Source organism: Plecotus auritus, assembly GCF_963455305.1.
Source record: "Plecotus auritus genome assembly, chromosome: 8".
Lineage (NCBI taxonomy): Eukaryota > Metazoa > Chordata > Mammalia > Chiroptera > Vespertilionidae > Plecotus > Plecotus auritus.
Genome location: NC_137782.1, coordinates 151,644,250 through 151,666,623, shown reverse-complemented (window position 1 = coordinate 151,666,623; position 22,374 = coordinate 151,644,250). Strand labels below are relative to the sequence as shown.

Genomic DNA, 22,374 nt, shown 5'->3' with positions numbered 1-22,374 from the left:
CATCGATGAGAGAGAAACATCGATCAGCTGCCTCCTGCACACCCCCACTGAGGATGTGCCTGCAACCAAGGTACATGCCCTTGACTGGAATCGAACCTGGGACCCTTCAGTCTGCAGGCCGACGCTCTATGCACTGAGCCAAACCAGCCAGGGCAAAACTTTGTTCTTTTAAGCTACTAGGTTTGCCTTTGGTAATTGATATAATCAGGATAGAGTATGCTTCATTTACTATCCTTTTTTAGGAACAATTCAAATGGGACTGACTAAACACAGGATGGTAGCATCAATTTCTACACTTTACCAAAAGCCTATGAAACAATGAACTCTTAGAGCAAGAAATGTTGCTGATGGAAGTGTGACACTTCCCAAATGGAGCTAAGGAAATAGAGTATCACCTTGAATTCTGTAGGCTCACCAACATTAGTGAGAATGTACAGTTCATCATCTCTGTGTTCAACGTAGTAAAGGACCCCATGTATTCGCTTCTGGATAAGTACAGGTGGATCCCAAGGACTTAGGCCGTCTATCAACCACACTTCAGAAGTGGTCTTGTTCATGATATTTATGGTGAGGAAACGACTGTCTTTTGTAAGATAAAGGAAAACAAAATAGCTATACACATGCATGCATACACGGGGAGAGAGAAGAGAGAGAGAAGGAGAGAGAGAAAAAGATATGAAAATTTAATAAATTTCAAGTGCATGCTACCTTGCTAATGACAGTATCTTAAAGGTGGTTCGTATATATATTAATTAAAATGCAGATAGAAAATAAAAACAACTGCTTAGTGAATTCTGCTTGTAAACTAAAATTCTGCTATTATTTTTCTCATTGCCCCTAAAAACATTAAAAATAATTTTTCTCTAACATTTTATTATGAACATTTTTCAAACATGCAGAAAAGTTGAAAGAAATGTATGGTAAATGTCTATATACCCACCACTGAGATTCAATCATTAACATTTTGATATGTATATATAAATATGTAAATATCAACATCACATATCTATGCATCATCTATCCATCTGTTTTTGAATGTATTTCAAGGTAAAGTACAGACATCATCTCACTCTCAATCTCATTAATAGTTTATAGGGCTTTTTGCTCAGAAGAAGAAATAAACTTCCTAGAGGAATATGTAATTACTGGAGGCCCAGTGCACGAAATTGTGCACGGGGTGTGTGTGTGTGTGTGTGTGTGTGTGTGTGTGTGTGTCCGTCCCTCAGCCTGGTCTGCACCCTCTCGCAATCCGGGACCCCTCAGGGGATTTCCAACTGCTGGTTTAGGCCCAATCCCGCAGGCAGTTGGACATCCCTCTCGCAATCTGGGACCACTGGCTCCTAACTGCTCGACTGCCTGCCTGATTGCCCCTAACTGCCTCTGCCTGCCTGCCTGATGCCCCAACTGCTCGCCTGCCTGGTTGCCCCTAACTGCTTGCCTGCCTGCCTGGTCGCCCCTAACTGCTTGCCTGCCTGCCTGGTCGCCCCTAACTGCTTGCCTGCCTGCCTGATCGCCCCTAACTGCTCGCTTGCCTGCTTCATCGCCTCTAACCACTCGCCTGCCTGCCTGGTGGCCCCTAACTGCTCGCCTGCCTGCCTGATGGCCCCTAACCGCTCGCCTGCCTGCCTGATCACCCCTAACTGCTTGCCTCCCTGCCTGATCGCCCCAACCGCCTCTGCCTGTTTGCCCCTAACCACTCGCCCGCCTGCCTGCCTGATCGCCCCTAATAGCCTCTGCCTTGGCCCCTAAACCTGAGACCCAAGCTGCCCTCCTCTGGCTGGCCGCAGGCACCCAGGACCCCAGGCCGGCTTCGCCCGGGCAGGCACCCAGGACCCCAGGCGGTGCCGCCCAGGCCCTGGCTTTGTCAGGAAGGACGTCCAGAATGACGTCGGGAAGACGTCCAGTCTATCTGGTCTAATTAGCATATTACTCTTTTACTAGTATAGTTTAGAAAGGGATACAGTTATTTTGTTTTTCCTCTGTATACATGCTGAATTTCCTATTCTCCTAGTTTTTATAACAAAACCGATCAACAGTCAGGAAGAAAATTCCTCACAATTCCACTAACCTAACACATTAAAAAAAAAAATTAATGTAATTATTTTAATTTTTCTATTTTTTCTTTTAAGGTTTATTTGTATTTCATTCATGTTTTTAAATAGATGTAATTAAAATATACATGCAATTAAGGATTCTGCTTTTTTAAAAAAATCCTCACCTGAAGACATGCTGATTGATTTAGAGAGAGGGTAAAGGGAGCGGGGGAGAGAGAGAGAGGGAGAGTGGGAAAGAGAATCAGTCAGTTGCCTCCCATATGCATCAAGATCAGGGATCAACCTGAAATCTTTCAGCATATGGAATGACACTCCAACCAACTGAGCCACACCAGCCATGGCAGGATTTTGCATTTTTTTATGTCACATAATATCAATATCTCCCCCAACATTAGTTACACAGTCTTTATGATCATTAAAAATCAATCTCATTAAAACAATCATCATCAGAAAAAAAGCAATGACTATATCACTGGCCCAAGAATGTTAGTTCTATGGCCTGGAATAATGTAATTCCTTTAGACCTAAGATTATTACTATTAATTAATTAGGAGTTGTACAAGATTTTCTTTCTTTTTTTTTTAAGATTTCCTTTAAGATCCTTGCCAGCTCTTATGAAACGAAGAGTTAATTTTCTTGTTTTTGATATTGACTTCACTGCCATAAATTTATTTAGTATTAAATCCCCCTTTTTTTTCCTTGCAAAATCTGTTCAGATATTGTCCCAACTATATTGTTTAATGATATACGAAGTGACAGGATCCTTGTGTTAAGAAAAAAATTGTTTCTCAATTACAAGGAATTTTGCCAGATACATTTACCATCATTTCCTTCCAAGCTTAAGTGGTAAGATAAGGCATGAGTCCTGGAGATTACAAGGAAATAAAGACAAGTAGCTTTAAGAAGGAATTACCAAAGTACCGGGGAAGGACCAATGGCCATCATGGCTCAAAGCAAAGCAATTTTAAAATTCAGATAATCTCTATGAAATGAGTAGTGAATTCTGTGCAACTGATACCATGGTATCTGACTTACGAGAGATTTATAATTGCTATGTGACAACCCTATTAAATGTTCAATCAACAACTCCTCTCATGTGTCACAGTTGAGAGAGAATGTGAGTAACTCATCATTTGCAGTCTAAGGATGTATTTGTGTTTACTCTGGAGTTTGAATATGCCTAAACTCCAGTTTTGAATATAAACAACTTACAAAAAAGAATAATTACAATATTATATCTGTTTCCAGCCAAAATCAACATTTTAAGTCAACCAAGAGCAGCACTTTAGATAAATGGAGAAATACTTTGGAGAAAAAGATTTAATTGTATTATTCTAGTACCTTGGGTCTTTTTCTGTGTAAAAACGTTCATTACGTTTGTTTTCACCAAAAGTGGCTCGATACACATCATGACAGCGAAGGTTCCTCTGAAAGGTATAGAATAAAACATCCTCATCTTCTTCATCCTTTACCCATTCTGGGAAAAAAAAAAAATTAATGAATTATACATAGCCAACTACTTACAGTTTTTTAAAAAAGGCACAGTCCTAGCCAGTTTGGCTCGGTGGATAGAGCATCGGCCTGCGGACCAAAGAGTCCCAGGTTCGATTCTGGTCAAGGGCACATGCCCGGGTTGTGGGCTCGATCCCCAGTTGGGGGTGTGCAGGAGGCAGCCAATCAATGATTCTCTCTCATCATTGATGTTTCTATCTCTCTCCCTCTTCCTTTCTCTCTGAAATCAATAAAAATGTTTTTTAAAAAAAGGCACAGTGCATTCTAAGTTTGAGTGCCAAAGAAAAGAGATGTGTAAGTTTATCCCTGGAAATCTAAATCTAACATAGGTTCAACTGTATAGAACTTGTGTTATATAAACCTAAGAGCTTTCCAGAGAATAAAATATTATACTATCTCAATTCTAAGTTTTCAAGTTGTTATCATATATCACATTATATATGATAACAGGACACTAAAGTTTCTAAATAGGAGAGGAATGAATGTTCAATATTTAGGGAAGACTTTGGTAAAGTCATATTTGTTTTCAGGAGATAAATTATGTTTAAATCTAAAACCTCTAACTTTAAGTATGAGGAAACATTAGATCATTTTCTCTCATGCCTAAATGTTTTCTGTCTGCTTTCAAGCCACAGGATATCTCAGACTACCAGATATACTTTAAAGCTGGGGTTTTCCTGATCTTACCAGAAGCTGTCAGTAGAAGTTTTCACACAATGACATCGTGACTGCCACCTGGCTGACAGTTACTGTAAGGCAGCGTTGTATAATATGCATCCTGATTTTAAGAGAGGTTAAAATGTACCAAATTTATGTGTTAGGATCAATTAGATAGGGTATAATTTCAATTCATTGCAAAAGCATCTAGTTATAAAACAATGGGGAAATTTATGATGGAAAATGAAAAAGGAGGATAAGGTATAGACAGGTATTACTCAATGATCAATGATAACATTTAAAGTTGGTTCTATTAGTAAAAATATCAAAACTTCTACTGATGAATAAGTTAGTTCGACGACATGTTCCGAAGTTTCTCTTAGTAGTGGCCCTGGGTAATTTGCTATCGAATATATAATTAAAGAAGGGGCGGTCCCTCAAATAAGAGGCACATAGTAAGGAGTGGAGACCACAAGGGTAAATGGGTCAGGCACTCACTTTCTCATTCACTCTCATGGGCAAATAAAATGTTTCAAAAGTGTGAACAATTCTCTACCGTTGCTTTGTCAAATAGAAGATTGTTGTGGTTGGTGGCTTACCAAAACTGGACACATTGGGGAAAGAAGCTTCCATGACAGGCTGATCACTGAGCTTCACGACTATACAGGTAGATGCTTCAGAATCTTCCGTTCTTATCTTGGCAGCTACATATTTTTCATCAGGAGCAACTCTGATACAATCAATGAAAGGCTGGTCTAATTTAAGTTCCTCCAAATTGAACAAAACCTCGTAATTATCACTATCTGCTGCATAAAGAAAAGGATGAAAGAGATAATGCCACAGATGTACTTAAAAATATTTTAAACTGTATTTCAATGTCTTAAATTAGCATTCATCTGCCTTTCTGGGTGGCTCAGCTGGTTGAGCATTGTCTTGTGTCACAAAAAGGATTGTGGGTTTCATTCCCGGTCGGGGCAAATGCAGGAGGCAACCGTTTCTCTCTCTTTCTCTCTCTCTCCCCCTCTTCCTCTCTGTCAAATCAATAAAAATATCCTTAGGTGAGGATTGAAAAAAAAAAAATTAGCATTCCTCTTCTGTAAGAAGCTATATTCTGGTTTCCTGTAGCATTGATGGCAGCTTGATTTGCACAGAAACTGGCATTAGTTATTTAATATTATCCTATGCTAGTCCATATTATACTATGCATCAACTTATGTGATATTATTCAATACCATTATAGCCTAGTATTTAAAGACCCTATAGAACCTAGAAAGATAATGTAAATGACATCGACTAATTGTAGCTAGTACAGTACCTGGGATATAGCAGATGCTCAAAAAATGCTGGTTCCTATCTCCATTCTTCCTATCAAAGCTTTGAGTGTGGCTGTAAACTATATCTTAAACAAACTCAGATATTAAAAACTAGCCATTTAATAAAAATTCAGAAACAATCTAAAAAAATTTTCTATGCCATTGAGAATTAATATCTAATTTCCTATGAAAAATGTGAAATCTGAAAAATCAGAGTATGTTAAAAGGAAAAACTGTGGTATACCTTCTTCATCTTTTGAACGCACCAAGCAGCAGCCTTCTTGGTAGTAAACAAAACCTCCATGTTTAACCTGACAATAAAAAGAAATAAATGGTTTATTTAATAATAATACATAATAAATAATTTAACAATTTAAGCATGATTGAATTTAATTGTTTAATGTTCTAACTAGTCAAGATGAAGAAATGGGATCTTTCATAAAAGCATGTTGAAGTTTATAAATGAACACATAAAAACTATAAAATGGATCACTTTTTACAACATAGTGGTTAAGATGGTTTTCATGTGTCCACAATCACTGAAGGAATTTCTTTTTTATTTTTTATTTTTATTTATTTATTTATTTATTTATTTATTTATTTATTTTTTTGAAGGAATTTCTTATACACAAATGAAAGAGGCAACAAAGAGAAGACGTAATACAATCTATGTTGGTTCTCATGACTGTACAAAGCACGTAGCTGTATTTTGGGAACATCCTACATCTCTACAGTGGGACTCCATTAACAGAGATCAAGGGGCATCTTTAAGATAATCCAGAATGATGTAGGTGAGAAGACTGTGGCTCAGATTGGGCTGAAAACCCTGTCAATAACTTTCTGAGATTCTTTCCTCTCAAATATGCTGTCACCACCAACTGTTCATGGTCTTGATTTTACACAAAGCATATTCTTCTCCGTGGGTGACAGATATAGACAGTATGAAACTGAGAGAATGAATAGTGCTCCTATGTAGTACCTATATATTGAATGTAATTGATTGTGGTAACCATAAAACAGTCAAACAAATATTTGACTTCCATACAACACAACTTACAGTGAATTTCTTTTCATTAAAAAAAGTGTAGATAGAGCAATCAAATACTTTTCTAATAAGAAAGAAATATGACTTAGTTTTATTTGAACTTACATTTGGAATTATTTTTAAAAATTTAAAACAGAATTGTTTTTTTCCAAAAACTAGAATTAACAAAATATGCTTGAAAATTCACCTTGGTTTTGACATTTATAATTTACATTAAGGATCACACTTATTCTTTGTTCTTTTAAGTTTTTAAGCATATTTAAAGGCCAAAAGCAGTCTACTTCTGATGTGGGATTATGCCTATAAATCACAAGGTAGTTCATTTACATCCTGACTGGTAATATCAGTTAAAAAAAAATCATAAATATCCTACCTCTGCATTGATGATTTCGTATTCTTCTTGTGGCTGTGTTTCTAATTTTGTTCTCACTTTTTCAAATGCATCCATGTTTTCTGTAAGGGGTTTTTCGTTTTCTTGTTTAATAGGCAGAATATCCTGGAAAAAGTTTTATTGATATGATCATAATATTTCCAACTAGGGAAAAATATCTTGGCTTTTAAAAGATATTTCTTAATTCCTTTTCATGCAAGTACTACAATGTTAGGTCTTTACCTATGAAATAGTATGCATTTCAAAGATCTTAAATGTCGTTTCTCAAGCTCAATAAATGATCTCATCTTTTTCATTTAAAAATGTAAACAAAGACAATGAGGTGGATACTTATATCTAAACTATTAATTTATTTTTATTTTTATTTTATTTTATTTTTTTTCCAAATTTTTATTAAGGTATTATATGTGTACATATCTTACCATTGCCCCCCCCCACCCCACTCCCATACATGCCCTCACCCCCCAATGTTTAAACTATTAATTTAAATGGATAAAACCTTAAGGTGCAGAATTACTAAGAAGCACTGGAGAATGTTCAGCAATACTATGGGAAAGGTTTATAGAAAATTAAGCAGTAAAGGAAATCCTATGAAAACTTACATATTTAATTATCAGGACTTGGAGGTACAAAAAAAAGTCTACTGAATTTTATCCAGCACTAAAATAATAAATACCTCCTGTCCAGCCAGCGTGGGTCAGTGGTTGAGCATCGGCCCATGAACCAGGAGGTCATGGTTCAATTCCCGGTCAGGGCACATGCCTGGGTTGCTAACTTGATCCCCAGTGGGGGGTGTGCAGGAGGCAGTGAATCGATTATTTTCTCTCATCATTGATGTTTCTATCTCTCTCTCTCTCTTCTCCCTTTCTCTCTGAAATCAATAAAAATAAGAATAAAAAAATAAAATAAAATACCTCCTAAAGGGAGTGATATATTGATGGGAGAGGAAGACATCATTTTTATTAATAAATGTTCACTCTTTATTCACAGCAGGAGTTACGGTAAAAAATTTATCCTACATTGGATCATTAGCCATAATCTTCTTCTCTCATGGGGATAAAGAGTTCCCCAAATAGAACTGTTGATCAGATCAAAAGATGAATTAATCCTTTATAAAACAGAGCTTTTCTTTGAGTTTAAGTAAAAAATAATATATTCACCGTATAAAAGGAAGAACAAGGGAAAGTAATGGAAAATTAATGAACATGAATAGAGATACCAATGAAAGCTAAATAAGCACTCTATTTTATTGGGAGTATCTAATAAGCTATGAGCTTTAGTTGACCTCTAGTTAGCACACAAATACCATATAAAGTATTAAAATTTATATAAGGTAAAACCTCAGTTGTTAAAAAAGAGTTTAATAATTTAACACTCATAGGCTTGCCTTAAGCAAAAGAATTCTAGCCAAGATTTTCAATGTCAAGTTCCTGCCAAAGATGACAACTGTACAGTGATTTGTGCCAGAGGGGTATTAAGCCTTTGGTAAGGACCTCCAACAGCTGGTAAATATTTACTGCACAAGTGTGTCCATGGTACTTTACCAACACTTTAGAAAATGTAGGCTATAAATATAGCTTATATCATAAAGCGTTTACAATCTAAAATTAAACATGCAACTAAAATAGAAAACATTAAATGGAAAAACAATCATTTTCACAAAGTTTTTCCTTTAGAAGTTTTGAGATGCTTTTGATTTGGATTAGATTCAAATTAGCAACAATGGTTGTTATGGTAGTCTAAATCATTCAGCCTGGACTTCAATCTTATAATTATTATCCCTGAGTAATTATGTGAAGTCCAAAAGCTGGAGGCCTTTTTCATTGTTTATTTTTCATTTATATTTTTTGCATTTTTACCAAATCTAGAGTCCATCTTTAGAGCTGTGAGGCAAAATACCTATATCAATAATGTCCTACCATCACCTAAAACACAAATTAGAAGATCACTAGAAATCTCTCCTGAAACTGTAACTTAGCAATAGGCTCTGCCTTTTCATTTGCAGATACATGCTTATCTGATCCATAATTCCTATTAGAACTTTTTAAAGCAGTCAGCATAGCTACGAAGAGTACCTGTGTCTACCATCTGGCAGCTCCTTGCGCATTTCAGGTCAGGGAGCTGGGCTGGAGAGGCACAGCCAACACAGGCTAAAGGCAACAGAGGTTGGCCCAATACCTGCCCTCTTAGTGAAACTTACTTTACATTCTTAACTTTTTTCTCTGTCAAAAGTTCAAATAAACTGAGCTTATCTGAATCAAAATAACTCTGAAAGCAACAGGATTTTTAACTGCCTTAACAAAAGGCAAGTAGCTTTCAAAAGCCTTGTAAATAATTCCTAAAAATAATTACACCCAGGGAAACAGATTTTTATCTAATATTCATCAAGTACACCAACTTGCTTTGGTTTTAATTCTGCCCCAACAATACCCACTATGTTTTTTAAGCTTGCATTCATTTCCGTGTCAGCTAGCAATATCATTAGGGTATGCAGCAAAACCTATCCAATTTAGCCAAGTATCTTTTTTAAATAAAAAAATACATATTTTAATTGATTTCAGAGAGGAAGGGAGAGGGAGAGAGAGAGAAACATCAACAATGAGAGAGAATCATCAATGATCCAGCTTGCAAATCGGGCATATGCCCTGACCGAATTTAACCTGTGACCCCTTGGTTCCTGGGTCAACACTCAACTGCTGAGCCACACCTGGCTGGGCTAGCCAAGTATCTTAATACATTAACAGTCTACTGGTTTCAAGGGTATATATTACCTAACGGAGCTGAGGTGAGGATAGCTTAAGAAGGTTGCATATACATTATCATGCCGTTAGTGGAAAAAGAAGCACTGCTCCCCATTTCTCAGGTGGCCCACCACAAAACCATTTTAGCACTGAAAACATACAGGAGAATGGAATGTGTAAACTTCATTATGCAAAAATGGTTAACTCTAAAGATGGAAAAATGGCACTGTAGAAGGATACTAGACCGCTTTTAGTTAGGATGATGCCATTAATAAATGGCTAATTCCAAGTCTTGGGCAGGGAAGAGTAAAAAGTAGGCTTAGGACATCTGCCAGAAAGCAAGGAAATGCTCCAAGATTAATGGAGACTTGTCAAAGGAGACAAGGGCCAGTTTGAAGGGGTTCCTACTAGCCACAATGACAATTGGAGCATCAAAAAGAATAATGACTATAATTTATTATAATACACTGAAAAAATTCACAATAACTTGAAAACAAGCAAAAAAACCTCCCCACTAAACTAAAATAAAAAGAGGGCACAACAAAAAAGGAAGCTCTTCTTTATGAAATCATACAAGCTAATAAATGTAGAAAGAATAATAGAATTAGAAAATCATTAACAAGCCCCAGTGAAAGAACTGATTGGGGTAAAGATCATTAGTGGTTGTTAAACTCATTAGGTGAAATTATGTTGCATAATACAATATTTGCACAGTACCAAAGTATTACCCTACTGATTACTTGGTATTGCAAAGGGAATATTGCTCCTTTAACAATGGAGAGAACAAGGATTTATCTCCCTAACCAAAATGATCTAGCATAGATAGCATCATTAATAGTGGGACAATATGACATTATGTATCTGCAGATACAAAGCATTTTAATTTAAGAAGGAAAAAGAGAAGAGTAAACCTAAAGGGAGTAGAAGAAAAGAAATAAAATTAATTTGTTTAATGCAATTGACGAAAGTAAAGAGAGGATCAACAAAATACAAAATTGGTTCTTTGAAAAATGTACTAAAAAAGACATGTATAGCAACTGTGACTTAAAAAAGGCATAAACATCGCATAATTAGAGATATAATAGATTTTTTAAAATCACAAAGTTCTTTATGCCACTACATTAGAAAACATAGATAAAATGCATACTTTCAAAGGTAGCTTTCTTGAATCTTCAAGGAACAGATAATCTTTTCATATGTCAACTACTATTTAAGAAAAAAATGCCTACTACTTAAAACTACTCAACTAATTTTATCAGGCTAAGAGAACCTTGAAACTAAAACTGGACAATCACAATATATGACAAAAATCAATCTTACTATAAAATATAGATTTACAAATCTAAAATAAATCAATGTATTTTTAAAAAGCACAAAACATGCCCAAGCTGGTTTGGCTCAGTGGATAGGGCGTCGGCCTGCAGACTGAAGGGTCACAGGTTCGATTCTGGGCAAGGGCACATGCCTGGTTGCAGCTCGATCCCCCGTAGGGGACATGCAGGAGGCAGCCAATCAATAATTCTCTCTCATCATTGATTTTTCTATCTTTCCCTCTGCCTTCCTCTCTGAAATCAATAAAAAATATATTTTAAATAAATAAAGAAAGAAAGAAATAGCACAAAACAAAAACAATAACAGTAATGAAACCCTGAGTGACCAAGAAGGATTTATCTTAAGAGTAAAAGGATAGTTCAACATTAGAAAAATGTATCAATGTAATCTAACACAGATAAAGGAGGTAAATCTTAGGGCAATTTCAATTAAAACAGGAGAAAAAAACCCCCACACTTTAAAAAATAATAAAACCTTAAATTAGGAATTGAGAGGAACTTCCCTGACTTGATAAATGGTCTCCCTATTGTTTGAAACAGGACCATAGCAAATCTGTAAATAACATACCCAAAGTATATTCATATTAGTACACATTTTTATTTTACTGTTTTTAGAAAGAGGAAGGAAGAGAAAGAGAAACATCAATCAGTTGCCTACTGCACATACTCCAGCTGGGGATTGAACCCTCAACCTGGGCATGTGCCTGACCTGGAATGGAACTCACAACCCCTTGTGTATGGGATAATGGATCAACCAACTGAGCCATACCGGTGGGGCAGTACACATCTTATTTAGTATCTGTGAAATACTTCTCAAGAATCTTCATTATATTCATTTAAAATATCTAGTTATATTTGCTGTTTATATTGTTATTCTAAAGTGATTCTTAAAATGAAACAAAGTAATTGTTCATTTGCTCCCTGCCCCAATTCCTCTCTTCCCCCTTCTCAGGAGTCCAATAGATTTCTGCCCTTCTCATTCTACTGATTGCTCTTGTCAAAATCAATGATGACCCACTGCAGTCCCCGTACTGCACAGAAAGGACACAGTTACTTCTAGGTATTTACACTATTTGAGTTATCAGTATCATGGCACAGCTGAACACTTCCTTTTCTTCACTTGGCTCCCAGGACACCTCATTCTCATTGTTTTGCTCCCATTTCACTGCCCTTTTTCTCTCTGAGCTGGTTCCTTCTCTACTCTCTGGCTTAACATTGGCACTCCCTGGACTACAGTTCGCACTAATTCCCTTGGTGATCTCATCTAGCCTCACGACCTTAAATGCTATTTATATTCTGAGGCCTCCCAGATTTATATTTGATTTATGGTTAATAGATTTTCAACAAGGGTGCTAAGACAGTTCCCTAGGAAAAGATCTTTTCAATAGATGGTGCTGGGATAAGTGGATATCCACAAGCAAAAGAATAAGGGAAAGACATTAATTAAAGAACATATATGCATAGGCCATGGACACAGACAATAATGTGGTGAAGGCCTGGGGTGGGGTGGGGCTGGGTGGAGCGGGCAAAAGGGAGAAAATGGGGATGTCAACAACACACACACACACACACGCACACACACACACGCACACACAAATAAGGAAAAGGGAAGAAGACAAGCAGAAAATCTGGTTAGGAGGCTTTACCAGTGGTCCAGGTGAAAGATGACTGAGACGATGACAGAGATGGAGAAACATGAACAGATTCAGTATGTATTTTGGAAGTTAATGCAGTGTTTCTGAAAACATCTCAGGCATGATGGTATACATAATTTGGATATGAACAATTTATTAGAAAGAATATAACTAACACATCAGACTGATGATTTACTGAGTATTATTCCTTGGGATAAGACAGGTTGATTAGACTAAAATAGTTAAATAATAGCCTATGTGGTAAAAATCATGAAGCTAATTCAGGATACACTGTTAATGGATGTGATGGCACGGTAAAGGAACAGGAGGGATAAACAATGTTTTCCTGTGTTCCGGTTTGAATAACTGAGCATAGAAAAAGTCAAGTTGAGTCGGGGTTGGAAGAGTTGAAGTTCAACTGTGGACACAGTTTGAAAAAGTGAGATGTCCACGATGTGCAGCTCGAAGGGGACTTTGGAACGAAGATAACTGCTATGGTATTTAAATCCACTATGGATAAAATTACTTAAGAAGAGAGAAAAGGGGGCCAGGCCTAAGCTCCGAGAAACTCCAAAATTTAGAGGTCACATGAAAGAAAAGTTAGAAAAGGAGAGTGAGGATAGGTTGGTAAGGTAGAAGGAAAGCCAGGAAAACATTACCTTATATAAATAGGTTTGTACTTTAAGCAAATATGTTTTGTCTATAGGGACTAATTACTTTTTCTTCTTTATTGCACCCATGAGAATGGACAAAATTGAAACTGAGTGAATGCTTGTTGAAAGGAAATGTGCATTCTTGGCTCTAGGCCTCTTCACAGCTTCTCCAGGTCCCAGTGACCATTAAGAACAGAGATCACAGCTTTTAGACCTTATCCTTTCTCAAGAGGGAATGGTTGACATATGAAAGCAGGACCACTTTACTAGGCAAAAGAATTACTAAAAGAGCCCCTTAACTTGGAGTTACCAAATCAAGATAAAGTTTCTAGGTGATAGGTATCTACTAAAGAGAATTGACAAGTTGCTTCAGGGACAAATGGAGGGGAAAAAGTCAATCTCCTGCACAGAGTGTGACCTAGTATCACAGCTGTAACTCTGATGGTAATTCCTGCCTACTATTTATAAACTAAGACTCAACATAAAAGCACAAGATGACAAAATGTTCTAAACACATACAAAATAAAATGATCTAAAGGTCTAAAATGTGTCCAATCGGTAAAATTTAAGTTTATCTTTCTAAAGTATGCTAAAGTTACACGTGTGTGTAGTACACACAAAGGTAAAAATGAAATAAAAGGAAGGCATAAAGAATTTCTGCATGAGGGAGCACCTTCCAGTTGCTAGATGGGATGCTGTCCCTTTCAGGAATTACCTAATAAAGCCAATTAGATCTTAAAAAAAAAAAAGAATTTATAGAAAGAATTGAAGCGCTAAATTAAGATGCTATAAAAAGAAAAATAATTTGAAAGACTAAAATGTAAGGAGTGATAAAACATGCAATAAAAACATGTAAGGAGTAAAACTCTAGGGACTAACTGATAAAAAGTTAAAAGCAAAAAAACAAAAAACAAAAAATCATACACAAAACCCATAAGTATTAGTTAAAAGAGCAAGAATTAAATAAAAAACACAGATAAACCGAGTAAAATAATATTAAAAAATCATTTCTAAAATTAGAAGAATTCGCTCCAGTGTCTATTGGTAGATGAATGTATAAATAAAATGTGGTATAGACATATAATGGAATATTATTCAGCCATAAAAAGGAATAAAGTTCTGATATATGCTACAACATGGATGAACCTTAAAAATATTATGCTAAGTGAAATAAACCAAACACAAAAGGGTAAATATTATGATTCTACTTACTGTAGATGAATTATCTAGAATAGGCAAATTCATAAAGACCAAGTAGATTAAAGGTTACCAGGGGCTCAAAAAAGGTAGGATATTGCTTAATGGGTATATGTTTTTGGGTGATGAAAGGGTTTTGGAAATAGAGAGTGGTGATGGCTGTATAACATTGTGAATGAAATTGTTATTAAATTACACTTAAGGGTTTAAATAGCAAATTTTATATGATGTATATTTAACTACAATAAAAAAGAGGAAGTAAAAACAGAGTAAGAAGAAAACTCAGTATGCAACAAAACAGTTAAAACCAGAAATTAAGATAATAAAATATTGGAAGTATAACAAGCATAGGGTAGGGTAGGTATTTCAAAGCAGCAGCAGAATAAATAATTCAATCTCAAACAAGTAGGATGAACATATGATTTACCATCTAACCAGGACACTTTGAGAGGAAAGGAGACACTATTAATAATTACACAGGGACAACAGGTGTAGACTGGGACCATCCCAGGCAAACCCGGATGTGTTACTCTACATATAAGGGCAATTGGGTTCTCAAGGTAGACGTCATGAATGCAGCTTGGGGTCTGGCCAAAGCACAATAGTCTGAAAGCATCTTCCTAAAGGACCCAAATGGTCAAAAATGCAAGTCTTTTTTTTTCTTTTCCTTTCCATTTTTTTTTTACACAGAAGTAACACAAAAGTACAAAGGCCTTTACTGAAGTTTACTAATTTGGTATTCAGAAAACAATTACTATAATATTAGATTTTATTAAGAGCTATTATGATATTCTAGGAATTTTAGAAAACTGAATTATACTTTGAATTACATTGGTAGGCACACTAAGGAATTTCTAAGGTGAATCATTACATGAATCTGTATTTTTATATATTAAATTAGAACTCTATAAATATATATTCTTTTATACTTAATTTGACTATAGACAATTATAGACATTAAAAAAATCAAACTAGAATTATCTTTAGGCTAAAATTAATCTTAATGACCTACAGATAGGTAAACTTAAACAGTCCATACCTTACATGAGAAGCTCCGACTTGGAATGTTTCTTGCTAACTCTGATATCTTGGGCTTATTCTGCAGACACTTGGTTAGGTGGTATTTTTTCAATTTTATTCTACTGTAATAATGATCAGCGAAGTTACAGTGATTCAAGTGCTGTTTCTGCATGCATTTCCCAAGGTGAGGAATACTATACTTCAAAGCTTGGAGAAATAATTTGCTCTTCTGCTGCATGATATCAAAGTCCCTGGTTTAGGCTTGCTTTGGGGCTGCCAGCACAAGTGATTTCATAGGTCTGATTATACAGTAGTGGGTTCTCAGAGTACCTAAAATCTGCAGTTCTTATCCCCCCCTTCAGGGTCATGCACCCCTCAGGTAATGAATAACTGCAGACAGCTGAGAACTCAGGTTAAAAATATCTGAAAACGTGTATAAGTTAAAGTTTCACTCAAATCATACTTCTTGGCAGGTGTGACAAAATGTTTCATTTGTAAAGTCAATCCTATCACGTTCAAACTATGCAGCACTGATTCTGGTACACATAGGGGAAAACTAAAAAAAAAAACAAAAAACAACAACAACAACAAAAACACAAAACACACACAACACGAAACAAAAAACAAAATAAAAATTTGCAAATAAGTACATGAAGTTAATGGGGGCATCTCAGGGACTCAGGGTTTTTAAAAGGCAAAATGACTTTGATTTTATATAAGGACCTGATAGAGTAGCTATTATAACAACATAATGAACATTTTACAGGAGAGCAAACTGTGGCTCTGGCAAGTTTAAGCAATTGCCCCAGGTGACTTGGAGTAAGTAGTAGAACAAAAAGTCCAAAATGGTTTGGCTCCAAATCTTGTACACATAAGGGAACGATTGGACATAACGATTGACTTTGCCATTAGAAAGGTATTTAGCTAAACAAACAAAATTCCTTCAGGATGCACAAATAAAATGTGAGAGCATCTCTGATTTGTTTGGGAAGTTGGTTCTTACTAACTTATCAATGTAATTAAAACTAGTAAGTAGTTAACAGAGAGGTTTGGGTTCTGGTCTTCACTCCTGCACTTTCTACCTGTGCCTCAATTTCTTCATCTGCAAAACTGAGACAACCGCACCATTCATCCTATGGAATTGATGTAAGAATAACATGAGACAATTTATGTTAAGATCTTAATACAGTGCCTGGCACGTAGTAACCGCTCATTACATGATGACTACTAGCATTAGGATAGGAAACATCTAGGTATGTTGCACAGTGCAGAATGTCATCATGCAGTATTCCACACGCCCCTCGGTTATCCAAGGCACAAGACTGCGTCAGTTTTACTCCAGCTCGGATCCGCTACCAGGCCAACGCCCCTGCCTCCCTCAATCTCTGTGTCGCAGCAAAATAACGGGAGAGTAAGAATAGGGGATCAGTAGCAAAATAAGTGGAAATAAACAACCCAAACCACTATATCCATGCGGGCAGCCTCAATCCACCCACCTTTCATCCGCAGGGAGAAGACACTATGCAAGGACAGGGATGGGGGTGGGGCCGATGAATGGGTGTTCCCGGGAGAAACTGCATTTTCCCGGTGAAACTGCGTTTTCCCGGTGCAACTCTCCACCCCAGGGATGAGGCGATTTGAGTGCGAGGGGGAGTGGTATACCGTGTGCCAGGCAGTGAAGGGACACGGCCAAAAAGCAAGGACCAAGGGACTAAGGGGTGGCTGGGTGTGTGTGTGTGTGTGGGGGGGGGAATGGAAAAAAGGGAGAGACCCCCCAGCATACGCTACCCATACCTACGCAAATGGAAAGGCAGTCTTGACTCTGGACACCGAAACGAGGGAAGGCAGGCCGAACAGCCCGAAGGTCTTGGGAAGGAGCGAGGGTGCGACCTCGGGCGCGTCCAGCGAAGTCTGCGCGCTCCAGCTCGCAGGACCACAGCCTACCCAGAGCCGCCCAGGGCTGGTTTGCAGCACGCCGTCTACGCACCCCCAGCCTAGCACGTGCACGACGCAGATTTCGCCATCTTTACTGTGTGCAAGAACGGCATTTCTGTCGTCTCCTGGGTTCCTTCACCCGCAAAAAGACAAGCCTTTTGGTTCTTTGCTAGTATTCCGAGCACGAGATGCGGCAGGGGAGAAGAAAACAAACAGGGGCCGCGTCCTACTAGCTCTGCCACAGCCCCCGCGCCCTCCGCTCCGCCCTCACTCAACGTGGCCGCCGGCAAAATGGTGCAATGACAAGACCAGCGCGGGCCTGGTTGTCAAGGAGACGCGAAAACCGGAAATGCGGATTTCGAGGAGCCTTTGGGCAGTGGGAGGGAGGACCGGCGTCACAGGTCCTGACAGGGAAGACGTCTGCAGGTCCTGGCAGGGGAGAGTCGTGCTGGCAGCAGCGCGTGTGTAGGTGGCACCTGCGGGATGGAGTCTCGAGTCCCAGACGCCGGGGCCAGCGAGGCTGAGCGCGCCTCGGGCGAGGGCACGGCGGGCGGCAGCGCGGCTCCGGGCCCCGCAGTCTCCTCGCCCTTAGGAGCCATCCGGTGGAAGCTTCTGCGGCAGGTAAGGCAGAGCCCATCAGCCTCACCTTTGCACGGGGCCCCTCCCCTCGCTTGATCGGGCTGCAATCGGCAGGTATTCTCCCCTCACAGTTTCGTCGGGAGCCACCTCAGACGTGTCTTCTTGCTTCCCCTAAGGGTCCCATCAAAAGAGGGGAGCCAGGTAGGGTTGTGCGGGAAGGGGCAGCCCACGCCCGAGTTCTTGGGAAACTCCGAGCGAAGTAGACAATCCCGTTCTAGACATTTGTCTGCGTCTCCCTGCTCGCGGGTCGGATGGGCGGGACCACCGCCCCCTCTCTCCCGGCCCCAATCTTGTCTTTCCTGCTTCTGTTTTATTTCCTTTCCCAGGTTTCTTCTTGCTGCTTACCTCCCAGCCTGGTTCTAGCCCCAAGTCTGGCCCCTGTCTTGGGGACCAGCGTGGTTGACAGTGTTGGGACTTGGACGTGGCACGCGTCGCCGCGAGTTCTTCCGTGCCCGCGGGGCGTGGAGGGAGTCGCACGAGCCGCCTCCCGCCCGTCTGCTTTTTGGGGTGTGAAAGTTACGAGCGCATCTTGTAGGGTGAGGTGATCGGTGAGGTTCTGGCTGTCTCAGGTGGAATAGTTTGTTTCCTGGCGGTTATCTTCTACTGCAAAGTTGCTGCTATGGGCTCCTAACTTCAGCCGTGTGCAGCAGGTTTGTCAGAGTTCCGATGTGACATCACTGACTCTTTACAAACTGCTGGAAGTGAAGTCTGTTTATTGTGCCTCTGCCTGAGGCTGCCTACTGAAAACTGGACTCAAGCCGAAACTTTCCATTTCTGACGTCTTTCCAGAAGAGTTTCCCAGATCTTGCCACTTTACCGGAGATTGTGCGGTTAGGACTTTGGGGTTTATTTTGTTTGCACTTATTTGTTTGCAGAGTCACCTTTGCATATGGTGGTCTTCCAGTGCTGTCATGACATAACTCGAAGAGTATTTCTTTGTTGATGCATTGGAAGTCTTCCCAAAGCTGGTTTTGCTAATAATGTTACAAATCCTCCTATATAATAAAAGCCTAATATGCAAATCGACCAAATAGCAGAAAGACCGGTTTCTATGACGGCTCAAAGCAGGAGCTGCCCCCAGCCAGCAGGCCCTGACCCGTAATGGCAGGGGGCGGGTTGGCAAGCGGAGCTTCGCCAGGCCAGCCAAGGCGGGTGCCAGTGGGGGCCCGATCACCCCGCCATTTGCCCCACAGATCGGCCCTGATCGCTGGCCAGAACTAGGGACCCTACCCATGCACAGATTTTGTGCACCGGGCCTCTAGTAGGATAATAAAGTGAATGTCCTTCATATATCATTATCATAGGAACTTTCTGTAGTGAAGTAAACATCAGTTAAAGTCTAATTATGAAACTAGTAAACTAGGGCCTTAAGTTAATCTTATGTGATGACTTCAGTGATTCTTAGTATAGGAAAAATGCTGGTTGACCAGCACTGATGTTCATTCTGAATTGCTGTCTACATGAGACAAGTTTCAGCTATGACTGCCACTTGAACTCCCCACAGGCTTTGACATTTAATGTTTCAGTATACATCTGCCCTCTGCATAAAGTCTTTATCTTCTTCTCTACTTGATGAATGAATGTTTATCCTTCAGGCCTCCATTTCAATCTCCTCTTTTAGTGAAGACTAACTCCTCTGGACTGAGACCCTTAGTTCACTCTTCTGGTGAACCCCAAATCACATTACTTTATGATCATTTGATAAGAGTCCATCTTTCTCACAAGAATGTGAATTTTCTCTGGGAAAAGATATTTTATGAATCTCCATCCTCTGCATCTAGCACAGGGCCTGACTAGTTGGCTTTTTGTAGATATTGTCAATTGTTGTGGAAAACCTTAAAGTAAAGAAAGTCTTTAAGTGGTCCATAGCACCTAGTCCTCAGTGTATTGCATCAGCTAGCTATTGCTGAGTAACAAACAGCTACAACATTACAGTGGCATACAACAACAACCATTTATTCTGCATGTGCATGTGTAGGCCAATTGGGAGTTATCTGACATAGGCCGTGATCAGCTGAGGGGCTCTGCTACATTCTTGGTCCACATGGTTGGACCAAGTTGGTATAAGAGAGCAAACCTAACCACTGAAACACATTTTAAGCTCCTGCTAACATCCTGTTGACTAAAGTAAGATACTTGGCTAAGTCTAAGGTCAAGGGGCAGAGAAATATACTCTTTCTTGGAGGGGGCAAGGGAGGAAGATTCAGATGTTTTTTTGTTTGGCTTGGTTGGTCAAGATGATGGTATTGTATATTTTCTCTTACAGTTATTATCAGTAATCACAGTGATGTCTGGTTATTTCTCTTTTTTGGTGATGGTTACCTAGGTTCATGAATTCAGGAGAGGGTTGAAATGGTGATATTCTATTTCTGTTATCCCTTCTTCATTTATTACTTGGAAAACTACTATAAAGAGAAACTTCCCCTGATCTTCTACTGGACTCTCAATTACAGTTCATATAGGAAAGATGGAGAAGTACTTGATTCTTTTTTTTTCTTTTTTTTTTTTTTTTAGTTTAGAAGTTTTTTATTTTATTGTCTAAAGTTTTACATATGTCTCCTTTTTCCCCATTTGACCCCCAGCCCCCAGCCATTCCCACCCTGGGCAAGCCCCCACCGCCCCAGTGTCTGTGTCCATTGCTTATGCTAATATGCACGCATACAAGTCCTTTGGTTGCTCTCTAACGCCCTCCCTCCCCTGCCATTAGTCTCTGGATCCATTCTTGTTCATCAAATTATGTTGCTCATTATATCCCACATATGAGTGAGATCATGTGATATTTATATTTCTTGGACTGGCTTATTTTGCTTAGCATAATGCTCTCCAGTTCCATCCATGCTGTTGCAAATGGTGAAAGTTCCTTCTTTTTTATAGTGGCATAGTATTCCATTGTGTAGATGTACCACAGTTTTTTAATCCACTCATCTGCTGATGAGCACTTAGGCTGTTTCCAAATCTTAACTATTGTAGATTGTGCTGCTATGAACATAGGGGTGCATATATCCTTTCTGATTGGTGTTTCTAGGTTCTTGGGATATATTCCTAGAAGTGGGATCACTGGGTCAAATGGCAGTTCCATTTTTAACTTTTTGAGGAAACTCCATACTGTTCTCCACAGTGGCTGCACCAGTCTGCATTCCCACCAGGAGTTCCCGAGGGTTCCTTTTTCTCCGCATCCTTGCCAGCACTTGTCGTTTGTTGATGATAGCCTTTCTGACAGGTGTGAGATGGTATCTCATTGTTGTTTTGATTTGCATCTCTCGGATGATTAGTGACTTTGAGCATGTTTTCATGTCTCTGGGCCTTCTGTATGTTCTCTTTTGAAAAGTGTCTATTTAGATCCTTTGCCCATTTTTTGATGGGATCATTTATCTTCCTTTTGTTAAGTTGTATGAGTTCTCTGTAAATTTTGGAGATTAAACCCTTATCTGAAATATCATTGGCAAATCTTTTTTTTTTTTTTTAATCCTCACCTGAGGATGTTTTTCCATTGATTTTTAGAGAGAGTGGAAGAGAGAGGGAGAGACAGAGAGAAATAACAATGTGAGAGAAACACATCGATTAATTGCCTCCCGCATGCATCCCAACCAGGGCCCGGGCCAGGGAGGAGCCTGCAACCTAGGTATGTGCCCTTGACCAGAATCGAACCGGGGAGGGACCCTTTGGTCTGCAGTCCGATGTTCTATCCACTGAGCCAAACTGGCTAGGGCCTCTTTCTTTATAGTATTGATTTCAATACTAACTTGGTTCTCTAGCATCCTTCCATAATCATCTGTGAGGCATTTGAAAAATATCATGAACTAATGTGTTTCAATTCTATTACATCTATTATCTTTGTTAATGCTCACTGTGTCCCATCTTTGGCCAATGGACCCTATTCAAATTGGCTCTTGAATACTTTTAATATAACCCTTACTTTTGTATGGCCTTCTTGTTTTCTTGTGTATGATGTTTCAGGTTCATCTTGTACAGGGTGTGGCAAAAGTAGGTTTACAGCTGTGAGTGTACAAAACAGTTTATTTTGGTATTATTTATTAATTATTATATTATTTTCCATACGAACAACTGTAAGCCTACTCTTGCTCCGACCTGTACAGTTCCTGCCATTTTATAACTAAACACAGTGGATGTGGTTGTTGTTAGTAGTTTTATTTGCTTGCAGATAAGGGATTCACATTCAAAACTCTGTTACCCTGAAGAGAGGCTTAACTATTGCTTACGTACCCGATCTTGTTATGTACTCTGAACTTAC

At 38.9% G+C, this 22,374-nt stretch overlaps 2 protein-coding genes across 9 annotated transcripts in view; one reads left to right on the top strand and one right to left on the bottom strand.

Moving 5' to 3' along the window:
* The window catches only part of PREPL (prolyl endopeptidase like), a 34,212-nt gene extending 16,629 nt beyond the window's left edge, over positions 1-17,583 (bottom strand). Inside the window, exons 1-7 of one of the 8 annotated variants that reach the window (XM_080685223.1) lie at positions 17,347-17,583; positions 15,568-15,670; positions 6,955-7,077; positions 5,781-5,847; positions 4,823-5,029; positions 3,396-3,531; positions 396-612 (exon numbers count right to left, since the gene is read on the bottom strand). In XM_080685223.1, the coding sequence (XP_080541349.1) occupies positions 396-612; positions 3,396-3,531; positions 4,823-5,029; positions 5,781-5,847; positions 6,955-7,029 (702 nt within the window). In that variant the 5' untranslated portion in view covers positions 7,030-7,077; positions 15,568-15,670; positions 17,347-17,583. Of the gene's footprint in view, positions 1-395; positions 613-3,395; positions 3,532-4,822; positions 5,030-5,780; positions 5,848-6,954; positions 7,078-15,567; positions 16,105-17,342 lie in introns of all 8 variants that reach the window. The other 7 variants (XM_080685217.1, XM_080685218.1, XM_080685216.1 and 4 more) reach the window with 7 other exon arrangements.
* Positions 17,584-17,735: 152 nt separating this feature from the next.
* CAMKMT (calmodulin-lysine N-methyltransferase) overlaps positions 17,736-22,374 on the top strand; it is a 322,383-nt gene continuing 317,744 nt past the window's right edge. Inside the window, 2 exon segments of the mRNA XM_080685227.1 lie at positions 17,736-17,941; positions 17,944-18,104. Coding sequence (XP_080541353.1) covers positions 17,833-17,941; positions 17,944-18,104 — 270 coding nt within the window. The 5' untranslated portion in view covers positions 17,736-17,832.